We start from the raw sequence: 14,567 nt of genomic DNA, 5'->3' as shown, positions 1-14,567 counted from the left end.
CTGTTCTACCTTGTGGCCTTCTCTTCTTTGCCGTCTGAGACCTTAACAGTCTGTCTGTTCTCCCACAGTGGGCGCTGTCCCGGTAGCTCGCAGGGCCCTTTATTTTTAACACTCGACACAGCAGGTTTGTTCTCCGTGGTGTCCAGAGTAAACCCATGCCTGCAGATCACCTCTGCCGTGGGCTGAAGCGCACTATACAGCACCTGTAACGCCCGCACATCCTCCAGAGCATCATGGGCCTTGTAGTCCACGCCCAGCAGCTCCCTGACCAGGTTTGTCTGTCGAAAGCTCTGGAGGCCGCGGTCCTTCAGCAGCTCCCGAGCCAGCGGCAGAGTGTCGACGCAGCCGGAGACCGCCGACTCGAACTCTGCTCTGAGGTCCAGTTCATCGAGAGCTCGGGCCAGCAGCGGACAGTCGAAGCGGCGGATGTTGTGGCCGAGGACAAGAGGGCGCCCGAGCATCTGGAGGAACGCTACGAAGGAGACCAGGACCTCCCGCAGGGAGTTGGTGGGGACAAGTTGGCGATGGAGGTACAGTCTCCGTCTGTGGACCCTGAAGCCGGTCACTTTGGAGGCTCCACGCTGCATTCGGCACCGAGGGACGACGTAGAGGTTGAGAGAGTGGCCTCCGCTCACTGCAGCCAGCTGGACGATATCACAACTCTGGCCTGAATAAAACATGAAGATATAACAGAACATAATAGTAAATTGCTACCGCAGTATTAAGTCACATTTAGGAACAGGGCACACATCTTAATGTTAAAGTAGAAAGCTTTGTCCTAGGGAAACATCTGGTATCATGCATTATGGTTTCTGTATATTTCACAAGCAGGCAGCGGTAACCGATCAGGACAGTCGTTTGTAGTCTTTTCATTCATTCATGTTGTTGTGAAAAAGTGACATTAAATAAACGGTGTTTATGCTGCAGACATGGACGTGATGTCCACTGTCTATCCCGAATATAAAATAAAAGCGCCTTGCTGCAGGAGCGTCTTCCTGACAACACATGGACACTTTAAACAATGACCATAAAGTTGTATCTAGTATATAAAGGAACTAACCCAGTCCAGTTGTCTCCAGGTCAAAGAAAACCAGCGGATGTTGACACTTTTCATCTCCGTCTGAATCTGATGTTTTCATCCCGCCACAGTTTCAATAACGTTTCACAGTGAAGTTTAGTGAAATAAACGACACACTAGAGACGCTGGTAGTACCGTATCTAACTACATATAGGCGTCGGTAAACACCACCGTAGAGATTTTCCCTCCGCGGTTTTAAACACCCGCGAAGAAGAAGATAAGAACTTTCAAAATAAAAGCTTTGTTGATAGAGCAAGAGAAAAATGTTCAGCCTCGCGCTAAAAAGATTAACGTTGTAATCACATACGTAGTTATAAACGGAAGTGTGAAATTGTATCAAATTCAAGTCATATTTTCCAACAAAAAACAAGAAATACTTCCCACGATTGTAGCCGAGCGTCAGATATGCGCATGCGCAGAGAAGCCCTTTCTTCTTCTTTGATATATATATATATAATATATATATATATATATATATACAGAATACAAGCATGCTGCTGCCCCTACAGGACATACATGGTAGCGCTACGAGCCTGTAAATAAGAAAAGATGAACTTCCGTATAACCATACAGTGCTACATATCTGTAACAGTTGGGCTAACACTGATTCTAGTGGTATCTTTTGTAAGAAAATAGATTCTTATCATTCTTATTTCTATATAAAGTATTTTCATATTGTATTTTTAGCCAGAGGAATATTTGTCGGATACCATTTACACTTTAACATTGTTGCTTACTTTGATTGCCGTTCTAAAACTTGTGATTAATTTGATTATAGTACTGGGTAATTTGACGAATCATAAATCTTTTTAATTCCATACAGTTTTTTTAAATCTTTCCTTTTTTGTATGAATTGCCTTTTGCAAGGACTATTTGAAAGTATAAAAAAGTCACCTGAATAATATAATTTTCATGTCTTCTGATTATTAATCTGGTTGGTATTAATTCCCCTTTTTTGTTAAAGCTGTGATATGTGATGATTGTCACCTCTAAGATTAAAATAAATTGGCCTTAATATAAGGAAATTGATGATATTTTCAGCAAGGCATCCTTGAATGATTGTCTCTTTTAATACTTGATGTGCACGATGTATGTATGTATGTATTTATATCACTAAGCTCCACTGGTCATCCTGTGAATGAGGAGAGATGTTCTATGTTGAAACATACATAAAAGTATTTGTGATGCAAATCAGAATAAAACCATAAAATACCAAGTTGACTAGAAGAATCAAACAGAAGTTTAATGTTACTGGATTTATTTACTGTTATTTAATATTACTGGACAGACATTTCCGTTTTAAATGGAATATATTGTTTAAACTAGATCGCGTAGGTAACTCTGGTGATGTCCCGTGTGCTGGGATGCCATTTGTTGAACAGCTCCTGCAGCATCGTGGCGTCCTCCACTGCGTTGTGGGCGTCGTAGGTCTTGTTCAGGAAGTGGCGGACCAAATTCCCCTGAGAATAACTGTCCAGACTAACCAGGCTCCTGCTCAGCGGTAAGGTGTCCAAAAACCCGGCCGCCACCTGCTTAAACTCCTGCAGCAAACTGAGCTCTCGCAGCACCCTGCGGAGCACGGGGGCGTCGAACCGCATTGCGCTGTGGGCCGCCAGCAGCACGGGGCTGCGGAAGGAGCGAAGGAAGTCGATGAAGGAGGTGAGAGCGTCAGCAAGAGGGACGGTGTTCACGGGAGTCCCTTTGAGCAACAGCTTGCCATTGCTGACGGTGAAGCCATTCACCCGCGTGGCGCCCTCAGTGAGCTCGCGGTCCGGGAGGATGTAAACGTTGAAGACCCGGTCTCCACTGACCGCCGACAACTGGATGATGTGACACACTGTAGTGTCTGAGAAGGGTTAGGAGAGAAAGAACATGTGAATAGATGTAGGTTATACAATACTTTTTTGTCAGCAAACTGCTCATTGTTGTGATTTTTACTCCAACTATCAGCGCCTTAAGGTCCGGTGTGTAGGATCTAGTGGCGAGGCCGCAGATTGCAACCAACTGAACCCCTCCCTTTCCATGCACCATGCCACCATGAAATGCAGATTTTTATAAATTTGGTAAGAAATGTCTATTAACATCAGCATTGATATGTTTTAATTAATTAATTAATGTCCAGTATTAATTCAAAGACTTTCAAGATAAACAAATAAAATAATTAATACAAAGAAATCAAACATGATTTTTTACATCGCTATTGTCACAAAGGTTAAAGTTATAACACTGCTTGTTATCACATAAGGCAAATAAAAGATCATATTCAATTGCCAATGATAACGTAATTAATGTTAATGTTACCTAATCCAGTGGTCTCCAGGTCAAAGAAAACGATGGTTCTGTTATCAGACATCTGCAAGAAAGTAAAAACAGAAACATCTGAACATCTACAGTAGAAACCTTTCAGTCGTGTCTGGTTTGTCTGACAATGCATTAAATAATATTTTAAATGATTATCTGGTAAGATAGAAATTATCTAAAATTAAAAGTAAAGTTATTTTAAACATAACTAATAAAGTGAGAAATGTAAAAAATAAATAATAATTAAAAGCGTGAACTCACCTTGGACAGTACACAGTGGTGTCAGCTGATTTGTAGCTACAGTAGATGCCATCTGGTTACTTAATATACTCTGTTATCTTCCTTCATCAGCAGGGAGGAGTCAACAGGTGAATCACTGCCACATCATTTCTAAACCAGCAGACACTGAACTCGACTTTCATTTAAGTGGAACATGTTGATAAAATTAGCTTATATACAGCTTTAATCAGCAATTAGCTTATATACAGCTTTAATCAGCAGCTAGTTTATATGCAGCTTTAAGTAGCAACTAGCTTATATACAGTTTAATTAATCACTAGCATATTTGTAGTTTTAATAACCATTAGCTTATGCAGCTCTATTAACCACTTATACAGTGCTCACAACACAGCAGGGCCAGAGAGAAGCAGGAGGAAGGTTACGGATTTAACTGCGTCACAAGAAACAAGACGCCATCTTTAGAGAAGATAAGGAAGACACAATTCACAGTCAGATTCAAGCGAGGGACAACGCCCCAGCTGAGCCCGGCTTCTTCACACACTCTTTCTCAGGTCCTCTCGCATGCATCATCTCACTCACACTGATGGAAACCAACGCCTACTGGGAGGGGCCAAGGTGGATGGACATCCACGGCTTCCACCCAGGTGTCATAACGTAAAAACGTGCCACGCCTGCATCTTTGACTTTGACCAATGTGTATCAAGGGGTGGACCCCCTATATTAAGGTTCACGCTGATGTGTTCAAGCGTGTCTCATGGTGAATCTCTGCGAAGTTCATCCATTAGCACCCAAGCTTGTTTGATGGCTGGGCTGAATAACTCTGTTGATAAATAAATCTATTGCTTTGATATAACCATACGCCTCTGAGAGCTTTCTGTTTCATTCTTAAACTCGCTCCAAGTGTGAAAGACAGCTATTATTTTTCACAACAAACAGAAACTCAAAATATCTTGTTTTGTTTTTCTTCTCCTGATGAGTCACCTTCCTGCTCATGCTGCTCGATCTGGTCACGTGTCACAAGATCGCACGTGACGGTACAAAAGCCGTTTTCTGTGAAGGTGGAAACTTCTGCGCTGTTCGTTTGGTTTCAGTTTTGAGCGGCGGATGATGGAAAGTTACGACTGTCACGTGAGAAAGAAACCAACGAAGGTTCAAGAGTAAATATATATTTTTTAACAAAAAAAAAATACATGGAAACTAAATAAATGTTTAGTTTGTGCCTTGGTGGCTTTAAAGATGCGCCCCCAGTAAAGACATCGATGCTTTCACTGTTAAACATGTAGAAAAATGAAGCCTTGCCTTTCTCAAAATAAAACATATAGCTACAGATGTAAAAGCACCAGACAGTCTTTTGAGAAATGAAAGTGATACATTAGTTAACACATATCATTAGAGACTAGAGTCACAGAGGGCCACACCATGTATTCAATACGAGTCATAAAATAGCTGAGTGATACATTTACACAATTACACTATTGTCCATTCTGTCCATAGTAAAAAAAAAGCGAAGGTATTATCGTAACATTAATGATGGTCCTAACTGAAGCTACTAGAGGCAATACATTTCATTATTTACATATGTGCCTTTTCCTACTGCATCTCAAACATGTCTTCAACATCTATTAAGCAAAAAGGGCTAAACTGAATTTTGTATTGACACAGCAAATATAGCGTTGTTGGGCCGGGGATGAGGAAACAACTTTGAAAGTTGCACTTACAAACTGCATCCGACTCACTGTGCCTTAAACTGAAACATAACATCTGATATTTAAAAGCAACACACACATTTGAAGATACACCGATGTGTTGAAAAGGGAAATTGCATCCTTTCAAAGTAAAACACACATTTTATCTCTTGACTTCTGCAAAACATGACTCAACTCATTTGTGTTTGGCTGCAGTTTTGCTTTTTTTAATAAGCAGATGAATTTTTTTTCTTACAACCATAAACATGTTTGTATCATTAAAAAAAAGAAGAAATATAACACAAATTGCACCGTATACATAACCGTGTCCATTGTGGTGCAGACAAAGAGACACAGCGCTTTTCTTTTTTTTTTCTTCTTTTTTTTTTACTCGCTTCGTAGCACAAACATGACAGACCGAGTGTGGCCTGTTAAAATGTTGCCATGATTAATAGTAGATAATGAACCGTACACAGGATAATATATCCTTTTATAACACCTTTTATAACAGATTCTTTTAAACCAATGTACACCCCAAAAGCATGATCATAAATAGTACATACACTGTGTATAAAAGAGGAACAAAAACAACCAGAGAAAGCAGAGCATGCCTTCCAGTGACAGGTACATTCACTTTTTTAAAATTCTTTTTTTTTTGTTGTTTTTGTTTTGTTTGCCATATTGTCAGCCTGGACATGTACACAGATCATCCCATCAAATATCACCTTATAGATATTTCACCAGGAATCAGTTTCGTCCTTTCAGCTCTTTCTGAACAGCTCCACAGTTAATGTTGTAAAGACGACAACACGCTGCCCGTCTGCACACCTGCACTGAAACTGCAATCAGCCCAGTCTTCAGTGAGACCTCCAGCTTCAAGGAAAAGTCAATGAACACTGGTTGCGTTGGTGAGATCGCTCAAGAGCGTCCGATCTCAGATGCAGCAAGCGGGGAGAGATATTAGAGCCTTAAAGTACAGCGACATCGTTGCTGTTGAGCTGCTGAGTCGGCCCAGGAAAACCAAATATTACACCGTTTCGGTGTCTGTGTGGACAGACAGAAAGAGAGAGGATATGCAGAGACAACGTGGACGGTCTGAGTTAGTTGCTACTTTGTTTTTGTCTGGTTTACAGGAAGATTAAATGCTACTTTTCACAGCCAGAGCTGGGAGAGAAGAGGATGGAAGAGCTACTGTTGTGGTAAGAAGAAGAAGAAGAAGAAGAAGATGGATGGCTCAGAGGACATCATGGACGGAGTGAGTGCAAGAGTTTCCCCAACAGGTGCAAAGACACTCAAAACATTTGATGCCGTCGGAGTTCGTTTTAGTGTCACTTGATAGTTGCAGAGACTTCTGTTTTTTCACCTGTACAATAATTCTTTGGGCGCGGAAACACTAGTGTACGTGTAGAGAAGACTACACATGCACAGAGTGGGAGCTGATACAGTGGCAGGAAGTATTCATTCATCCAAACACACACACACACACACACACACACAAAAAGGGAAAAATGGCTTTCATCTGAACAAAAATAAACTACGGAACAATATTGACGACAAAAACATGAAATCTTTGACATCGATAACAACACCTATAATACAGCAATAATATATGTATATATAAATATATATATATATTTAAATAAAATATTCAAAAAAATTCAAGTTCTGATGTAGTAACACTGGTGTTTGTGAATAAAACAGAAGGGGGAACAAGACGCTTGCAGGGAAAGACAGATACGATACACTTATGGCTGATTGGCATGTGACACCTCAGGTAAAGTAAACGTGACACAAGACACGCAGATCGACAGCTTTTCCTTCTATTATTATGATGATTATTATTTCTCAGGAGCCCGAGGACACCCGAATCTGGCTCCGTTCACTGTGAAATATGAAACAAAAGAAGAAGAAGAAAAAAAGAAACTGAGCAAAAAAGAAACTGAGCAAAAAGCCAGCACAGAAAGAGAAGTGGAACCGGAATTGCAGACACTTCACTCTGCAAAATAGAGAACAAGAAATAGAGACCAATCAACAATGAACGACCCAGGAGCAGCACTGGAGTTTCTTTCTATGTACATTTTTTTCCTCTGTAACATAACAATAACAATAATAATAATTAACATATTTCTGTACAGTCTCTTCAAGCTGACGTAGTAAAACGTGTGATGACGTCCCGTGTAAACGTGAAAAGCAGACTTAGCGTGGCGCTGGTCACAGACAAAACGTCCGCCAGTTCAGTCCGTATGGCTACATTTTATTCTGGGTGGCTTTATCCACCTGCCTCATGCTGAAAATAAAGATGGCGCTCTATAAGATTTGGCTTTGCAGGTGTGGGTTTTCCGCCGTGTCCCACCAACCGTCCTTCCCTTCTCGTCTCAGCACTGAGATCAAGGGGGTCAACAAACGTGGCCGACCATCACTTCACTCTGTTCCGGCTTTCTTTGACTTGCTGTCGCTCTTGCGTCATATTTCCAGTACTGTCTTCTTTTATTCCCACAGCTCTCTGCTCCGACTGGACCAGGGGAGGAGGGAGGACGGCACTGAGGAGGGGCAGCAGGCAACACACCTGGGCAGGAACCTCGCCCCGTGACCAGCCTCATTAACCCCCCCCCCCCCCCCCCCCCCCCTTCCCACACACTCTGCCTCCTCCTCCTCTTCTTGTAGTGCCCTCCTGCACTGCCTCCTGACAGGCGGCGGCCGGCGTTCCCCTCCCTCCTCAGACTTCACACCATGAACTCGTTGCTGCCGTACAGAACCAGCTGCTGAGGCCCCGAGCTGAAGTCCGACTCCCTCCGGTGGCCTCCCGAGGGCTCGCGCGGTGAGCTGCGGCTCAGCCTGAGTCGGTGGCGGGTCTTCCCGGCTGCTCCGTGGCTCCCCTCGGCCTCGGCCAACGGGGCCCCCGGACCGTAGGAGGTGAGCAGGGGCCCGGAGGAGGAGGAGCGGAACCGGTAGTGAGGGGAGGGAGAGCCGGAGGCGTTGGAGGAGTGAGAGGAGGGGTGGTAGGAGGAGGAAACGGTGGAGGTGGAGTCCGCAGAGTCCTGGGAGTCGGGCTGACGGCGCAAAGCTCGTCTGCCCTTTGCCTCAGACTTTCTGGAGTGATAAGCGCCGCGCTCTGCAGAGAGAGAGAGAGAGAGAGAGAGAGAGAGAGAGAGAGAGAGAGAGAGAGAGAGAGAGAGAGAGAGAGACTTAAACCTGCTAACCCTGTACTAAAAACAGTAAAGTGACACTGACATTACACATCTGCCTCCCTGACATATTAAAGCAACAGGAAGAAAGTGACCCCAGTGATTTAAAAGTCCAGTGTGTCGTCCAGTGTGTAGGATATCGGGGGATCTATGAGCAGAAATAAAATATAAGATTCAGAACTATGTTTTCATTCGTTTGTAATCACCTAAAACTAAGAAAAAAGTGTGTTTTCGTATCTTAGAATGAGCCATTTATATCTACATAGGTCTTCTTCTTCACAGAAGCCCAGAACAGACACTGGTAACCACACCGCTTGCCACTAAATCCTACACACTGGACCTTTAAAAGGTGCTGATAGTTGAAGCAGCAGCAGACAAATTTATATCGCCTCACGGTGTATTTTGTCATGTCGGCCACACATCAGGAGATCTCTGAGAAATGCAGAAAGATCACAACAATGAGCAGTTTGCTGATAAAAAGATGACAGAGCAACCAGTCGGTCTTATGAACTCATGGTTGTGGTCTTGGGGTTAATGCGCTGACCATGAACCACACGTCCAGGGACGTTCGTTGCATGTTGTTCCCCATCTCTCTCTCTTCATTTCCTGTTATCTTTCTACTTGTTCTCTAACTCTGGCATGAAATAGGCTCCTCAAAAACAGAAAGACACAAACACAACTTTTGTCTTGCTCATACTCATCAATAATATTCATCCCTGTGTGATGGACAGTTGACAGCTAACTTGGTTGTAGATCTAAATAAACTGCTAAACTGAACAAGTTGTTCTTCTCCTGGAGTTTTTTGGTAGTTACCAAACAGCTTCAGCTGAAGTAGGGCTTCCCCTGACCACTCTAACCAGACTGTTTCTCACACACACACACACACACACACACCAGTGGGGTCTGATGTGGCTCCCTCCGCCTCCATCGTGATGTTCTCAGAGCTGTCCGCCATGCCGATGGATGCTTCAGATTCCGGTGCGTCATCGTCGGACGTCCGTGGCTCCAAGATCAACATCTCATACGTCAGCTCCTCCCTGCCATCACACACACACACACACACACACACACACACACACACACACACACACACACACACACACACACACACACACACACACACACACACACACACACACACACACACACACACACACACACACACACACACACATCTAAATTATTGTGATTACATTTTCAGTTTTGGGCGTTTCCTATAGCGTGTAATTTAGATTTAGTACGATGGACTGACCTTGAGTTCCTAATTGTCCTGCAAGATATTCCTACTCAAGATAAGCTAAGTGTTGTCCTGATAAGACATGTAATACTCTGTGTGTCACTGAAGGGTTCAATGTAACAGATTGCTGAGTAATGACATTCAGTAACACAGCTACCAGCTCAAACTGGAAACTTCATTTCATGGGAGGCCATTATCGAGAGATACATCCGCTATAATGACTAACTAATTCCATGTGCTTTGGTGGCTTGTGTTCAAACTTAATGGGAGACATTAAACAAAACCATTCTAATGTCGTCTGAACAGTTCGATCACAGAGACGCCGTACTTTTCTTTCTGCAAACTCTCGACCTGCTCGGTGAGGATTCGCTCTTCCTGCTGCATCGCCTGCTGCTGCTGCTCGTTCAGCCCGGGCTCTGCTGCTGCATCCTCTCCTCCTCCTCCTCCTCCTCCTTCTCCTCCGCCTTCTGCACTCTCTCCATCCATCACCAGCAAAGGGTCCACTTTGGGGCTGAGAGGAGGCGATGGCGTGTGGGTGCTGCTTTGCCGAACACGGCCCTTGCTCTGCAAGTCCACACGAAAAAGAAAATTCACAGAGTAAGAGAGTGTCTTAGTGGAGGCTGACGAATAATAATGATAATATTTTGTTGTTGTTGACGGTGACAGCGATGGAGCACAGACAGCAGACTCGCTATGGACACGGCTGGATGTGTTGACCACATTCGTAACAGAGGATGTATTGACAAGGATATAGCACAACATCACGGCTAAGAAACTATGAGGCCAGCTGAATATCACCGCACACACACACACACACACACCTTATGCCACACACACACACACACACACACACACACACACACACACACACACACACACACACACACACACACACACACACACACACACACACACACACACACACACACACACACACACAACCTTAAGTTTAGCTGTGTTAGGCTGCATGATAATAAGTTGTAGAGCAGAGACAGGAAGCAAACAGCAGTCAGTGCTGCTCTCTCAGACCACAAACACAAGACACAACTACAGTAAACATTACAGCAGCACTGTACACTGAAGCTGGACTTAAAACTGTACAAAGATACAACATTTGCCTCATTTAACCCATTTTATTCACGACACAAGAACTAATAACCTTCATTTCTCCCACAGCAACAGTAAGGTTAGCTTGATAGCACTGCCAGCATATATCCTGCTAGCAACAAGCTAGCAAGGTAGTTAGCTTGGTTTGGTTTCCGCACAGACTTGGCAGACAAAGAAACAACACCATGATGGAAACTCTAACTCTACACAAACAAAGAGCTAGTTACATTATAAGCGTGAAGTCAATTCAACAATGTTAGCAGTACGCTAACTACATTAGCTATGGGGAAAGTTGACTGCTTTGGTTTTAGAGCGCAAATCAACTTAATTCACACAATGCTTAGATAATTATTATTAGCATGTGTTAGCTGCTGTTACAATCCCATCTGGTCACACATCAGTTGTTTACAAGCAACTTTAGTCAAGTCCATTTTATTTATACAGCAGCCCAATATCACCAATCAAATATCTGCCTCGAGGGGTTTTACAGCATTCGACACCCTCTGTCCTTCGACCCTCGGGGCAAAGATCACTTTAAATCTTGGGACATGATGGAGTCCAACTGAAGTTCTGAAGTCTCAGTATATTTGGAAACAATTTAATGCAATATATTCATATTGCTAGTTTCATATGATACCAGTACCTTCACTCTGGCTCTAAATCTCAGCCTGCTACAGCCTCTGAAAGGCAGTCACGTCGTCCGCAAGGAGTACAAGAGGTCAAAAAGAATCAAAGCCAATTGTGGACAATATTAAAACTCCAAATGTGAAGTCATTAGAACAAATCAACAAGTCAAGTCTCAGTGCTTTGTTTATTTATCAAGTCTCCAAGAAATTATATTGAAGTCAGACTAGTCCAATCAGAAACATGAACAGTGTCATGTCTATTTCATAGCTGCTGGCAGCCACATTACTTTACCTCGATATAAATCAATAGCACGCTGTTTTATAGTAAATATACTGAACATGTCAACTTCGAACCCAGGTAGAACAATTAGCATTATTAAGTAAAGTTATCTTACGAGTTATCACTCAAGCCTCTTTGAAGTACTACGTATTGTAACACATCAGTGAGACATACTCAAACAGACGGTGAGACAGCTAAAAGAGCGACAGACAGACGTGACGAGGACTGTGACTGGAGGTAACACACAGTATGAGTGGACGGATCGGATGGACTTGACGGACAGGACAGGACTGTTGGCGGTGGTGTGAGGAGGAGCATACATACCGAGGTGGAAGTGCGGATTATGCTCATAAACCTAACAGCAATTAGTACAGGTTTCTGGAAGGAAGGGTGGGGGAGGAAGGAAGGGAGGAAGGGAGGGTGGGGGAAGGAAGGGAGGAAGGAAGGACAGATTAGGGTCAGGGAACGGTGAATCAAGTAAGCGTAGGTTTGGTGGTTTCCAAGTCAAAAGAGCACTTGGTTTCAGTTTCAGGTACTGTACGCAAGTAAAGTACCTTGAAATTCAAATTGAGTATTTTCTACTCTACATTTGAGACATAAATAATATATATACACTATATTTATTTGACAGCTATAGTTACTTTTCTATTGCGATTTTACAAACAAAACATGTGATCAATATAAAATATGATGCTGTGTTATAGATTTAACTACCATCTATTTTAAAATGAGCTCCATATAAACAAGCTAAAACATTAAAGTAATGTTAATGCATCAATATTAATTGGCCAGTAATAGTATGATATAATGTCCCATGCCGACAAACAAATACCTATACTTTTGGTTCTTTTAGTACATGTTGTTGATAATACTTTTGTACTTTTTTGGTTGGCAGCATCTTTCCGATTAATGTTTGCCAGAAATAGATATTACTCAGCTTGATGCCATCTAGGGAGAACAGTGACTTCATTCTTTGTTACAGTGTACTAATAGGAAGTTGCATCATGTCTCACAATGAATGGGAGTCACTGCTTCTGCTATTTCTCCTCACAGCTACCATGGAAGGTTTTTCTTTTCTTTTTCATAATTCTAGTTCAGTTCAGTTCAGATTCAGATCAGTTGTCTTATTTTCCATACTGATTCAGATGTATTAATTTAAATGACCAATATGAGCAACATTATGCTAACAATTAGCAAGTGGGGCTAATGTTTTTCTAATCTTTTCACTCTTAACACTCTGTCCTTTTTATTTTGTACATGTTTTATTTTTATTAATAAAAGAAAAATAATTTTGCAAGCTCCTTTATAAATTCTGATGTGACTGTGAAGTAAGAAGGAACATGCCTTAATAATGGAGAGATTTTAACATGTTACAACAACTTTATCTTTTGTTTGCAAAGTGTTATATTTTCATGGTTTATCCACATTGAGTGTGTTTTTATTTGGTCAGCTTTCTGCTTGTGTTGAAGAAAAACCCAGCAAAAGCAGTTGATGAAAGACGTATGAATGAACTCATGGCCGCGTGAAAGACCATGCCAGCTGAAAACTGTGTGTCACCATTTAAATGATGAGTGAGAGGAAACACATCCACGTCCATGCTGGGCAATAAGGATTAATCACATGTGACTTGGTGTAGAAGCCTATAGAGGGCTGATCATCTGATCTTACCATGGACTTCCTGATGTGGGTCAGCCTGCTCTTGGCTTTGCTCTCTGCAAACTCCAGACTGTTGATGTCCTTCAGACGAGCTTTGTACTTGCTCATCTGCTCGTTGATGATCAGCTCCACACACCTACAGGGGAAGAGATCCATTTAGAGTAGAACAGAAATAGAACACAAGCGGAACAGAGGATTGGGTTGTACTAGATATTCGGAAATACTACTACCAGCTGGTTTCAAACTGATTCACTAAATCAGGTTGCACTATCAAACCATCCTTATAGTAGAGACTTCCTTCATACGTAAGTAAGCTAACATCTGTAGCGCCGTCCAATCAAAAGCATCAACTAAGTAAACAGGAAGTCACTTGTGTCACGCTGTAACACAATTTACAAAAACTAGTTTTAAAGCAGTGAATCGCATAATAAACATACCTACCAATCCTTTGTAAATGTATGACTTTGTTTTATTTATGCAGGTACACAGAGATATGTGTTGAAACTTCATCGATCTCTCTCTGACTTTGCAGGAACGCCCCTGAAGGTTCACGAGTCTGTGAGTGTTTATGTTGGCATTGGGCCTGAGTCGCTCATGTTCACAAAATATTGATTGAACTTTCCTCCGCCATGGAATTAAAATACAGTCGTAATTTAGGTGTCTTTGCCTGTTCTCAACAGCACTCCATACAAGCTTTGTGGTAACATCAAAACATTAGTTTCATCACTACCTGGACGGTTAACTTTGGATTTAACAATGTCCGTCTCACTTTGAGTGTGAGCCCAATAATGTAGGGGAAAACAACATATTTGCACCTTTCCATAAAATAGAAAGGAAAAATTGTATTAACTATTTCGATCCATTTCGATCGTCTCTGTTGCAGGTAGTTATTTTGTTTGCAAGCCCAATTTGGTGAATTTAGGAGACTACAGAGGACAGTTGAGGACATACGCTGTGGTCTTGCTGATGTCTTGGACGCTCTGCAGCGGGTCGATGGTGTCGGGGCAGCGAAGGATGCAGGGAGCGAACACGATGGCGAGGGCGTTGGCTGACATCCTGTTCGTGTCCTCCTGCAGGGCGATCCTGAAACACACCACAGTATAATCCGGTTAATCCTGATGGTACAGAGCGTGACAACCATTTCCCAGCAAACACAACAGACAGGACGGCAT

At 42.5% G+C, this 14,567-nt stretch overlaps 3 protein-coding genes across 14 annotated transcripts in view; all 3 read right to left on the bottom strand.

Annotated features, from left to right (window-relative positions):
* Window positions 1–5: 5 nt before the first annotated feature.
* Window positions 6–1,139, bottom strand: LOC306782940 (protein PML-like; the record flags this gene model as incomplete). The annotated part of the gene is made up of 2 exons (XM_079276439.1): window positions 6–667; window positions 1,061–1,139. 2 exons carry the CDS (start codon window positions 1,137–1,139, stop codon window positions 6–8), a joined length of 741 nt encoding a protein of 246 aa, XP_079132565.1.
* A 1,237-nt stretch (window positions 1,140–2,376) lies between these two features.
* On the bottom strand, window positions 2,377–3,677 carry LOC306781765 (DNA polymerase III subunit epsilon-like). Its single transcript, XM_079274778.1, has 3 exons — window positions 3,641–3,677; window positions 3,380–3,431; window positions 2,377–2,924 (listed from the first exon to the last, which is right to left on the bottom strand). The coding sequence occupies exons 2-3, from the start codon at window positions 3,429–3,431 to the stop codon at window positions 2,401–2,403; spliced, it is 576 nt and encodes a 191-aa protein (XP_079130904.1). The 5' UTR covers window positions 3,641–3,677; the 3' UTR covers window positions 2,377–2,400.
* A 4,281-nt stretch (window positions 3,678–7,958) lies between these two features.
* The window catches only part of LOC306781598 (unconventional myosin-IXAb-like), a 103,134-nt gene continuing 96,525 nt past the window's right edge, over window positions 7,959–14,567 (bottom strand). For 8 of the 12 annotated variants that reach the window (XM_079274514.1, XM_079274519.1, XM_079274520.1 and 5 more), the window contains 6 exons: window positions 14,347–14,478; window positions 13,408–13,531; window positions 12,064–12,117; window positions 10,055–10,290; window positions 9,384–9,526; window positions 7,959–8,416 (listed from right to left, as the gene is read on the bottom strand). In XM_079274514.1, the coding sequence (XP_079130640.1) occupies window positions 8,028–8,416; window positions 9,384–9,526; window positions 10,055–10,290; window positions 12,064–12,117; window positions 13,408–13,531; window positions 14,347–14,478 (1,078 nt within the window). In that variant the 3' untranslated portion in view covers window positions 7,959–8,027. The remainder of the gene's footprint in view (window positions 8,417–9,383; window positions 9,527–10,054; window positions 10,291–12,063; window positions 12,118–13,407; window positions 13,532–14,346; window positions 14,479–14,567) is intronic. The other 4 variants (XM_079274524.1, XM_079274525.1, XM_079274517.1 and 1 more) reach the window with 2 other exon arrangements.

This window comes from Melanostigma gelatinosum, assembly GCF_949748355.1.
Source record: "Melanostigma gelatinosum genome assembly, chromosome: 1".
NCBI lineage: Eukaryota > Metazoa > Chordata > Actinopteri > Perciformes > Zoarcidae > Melanostigma > Melanostigma gelatinosum.
This window is presented reverse-complemented; position numbering and strand designations above follow the sequence as displayed.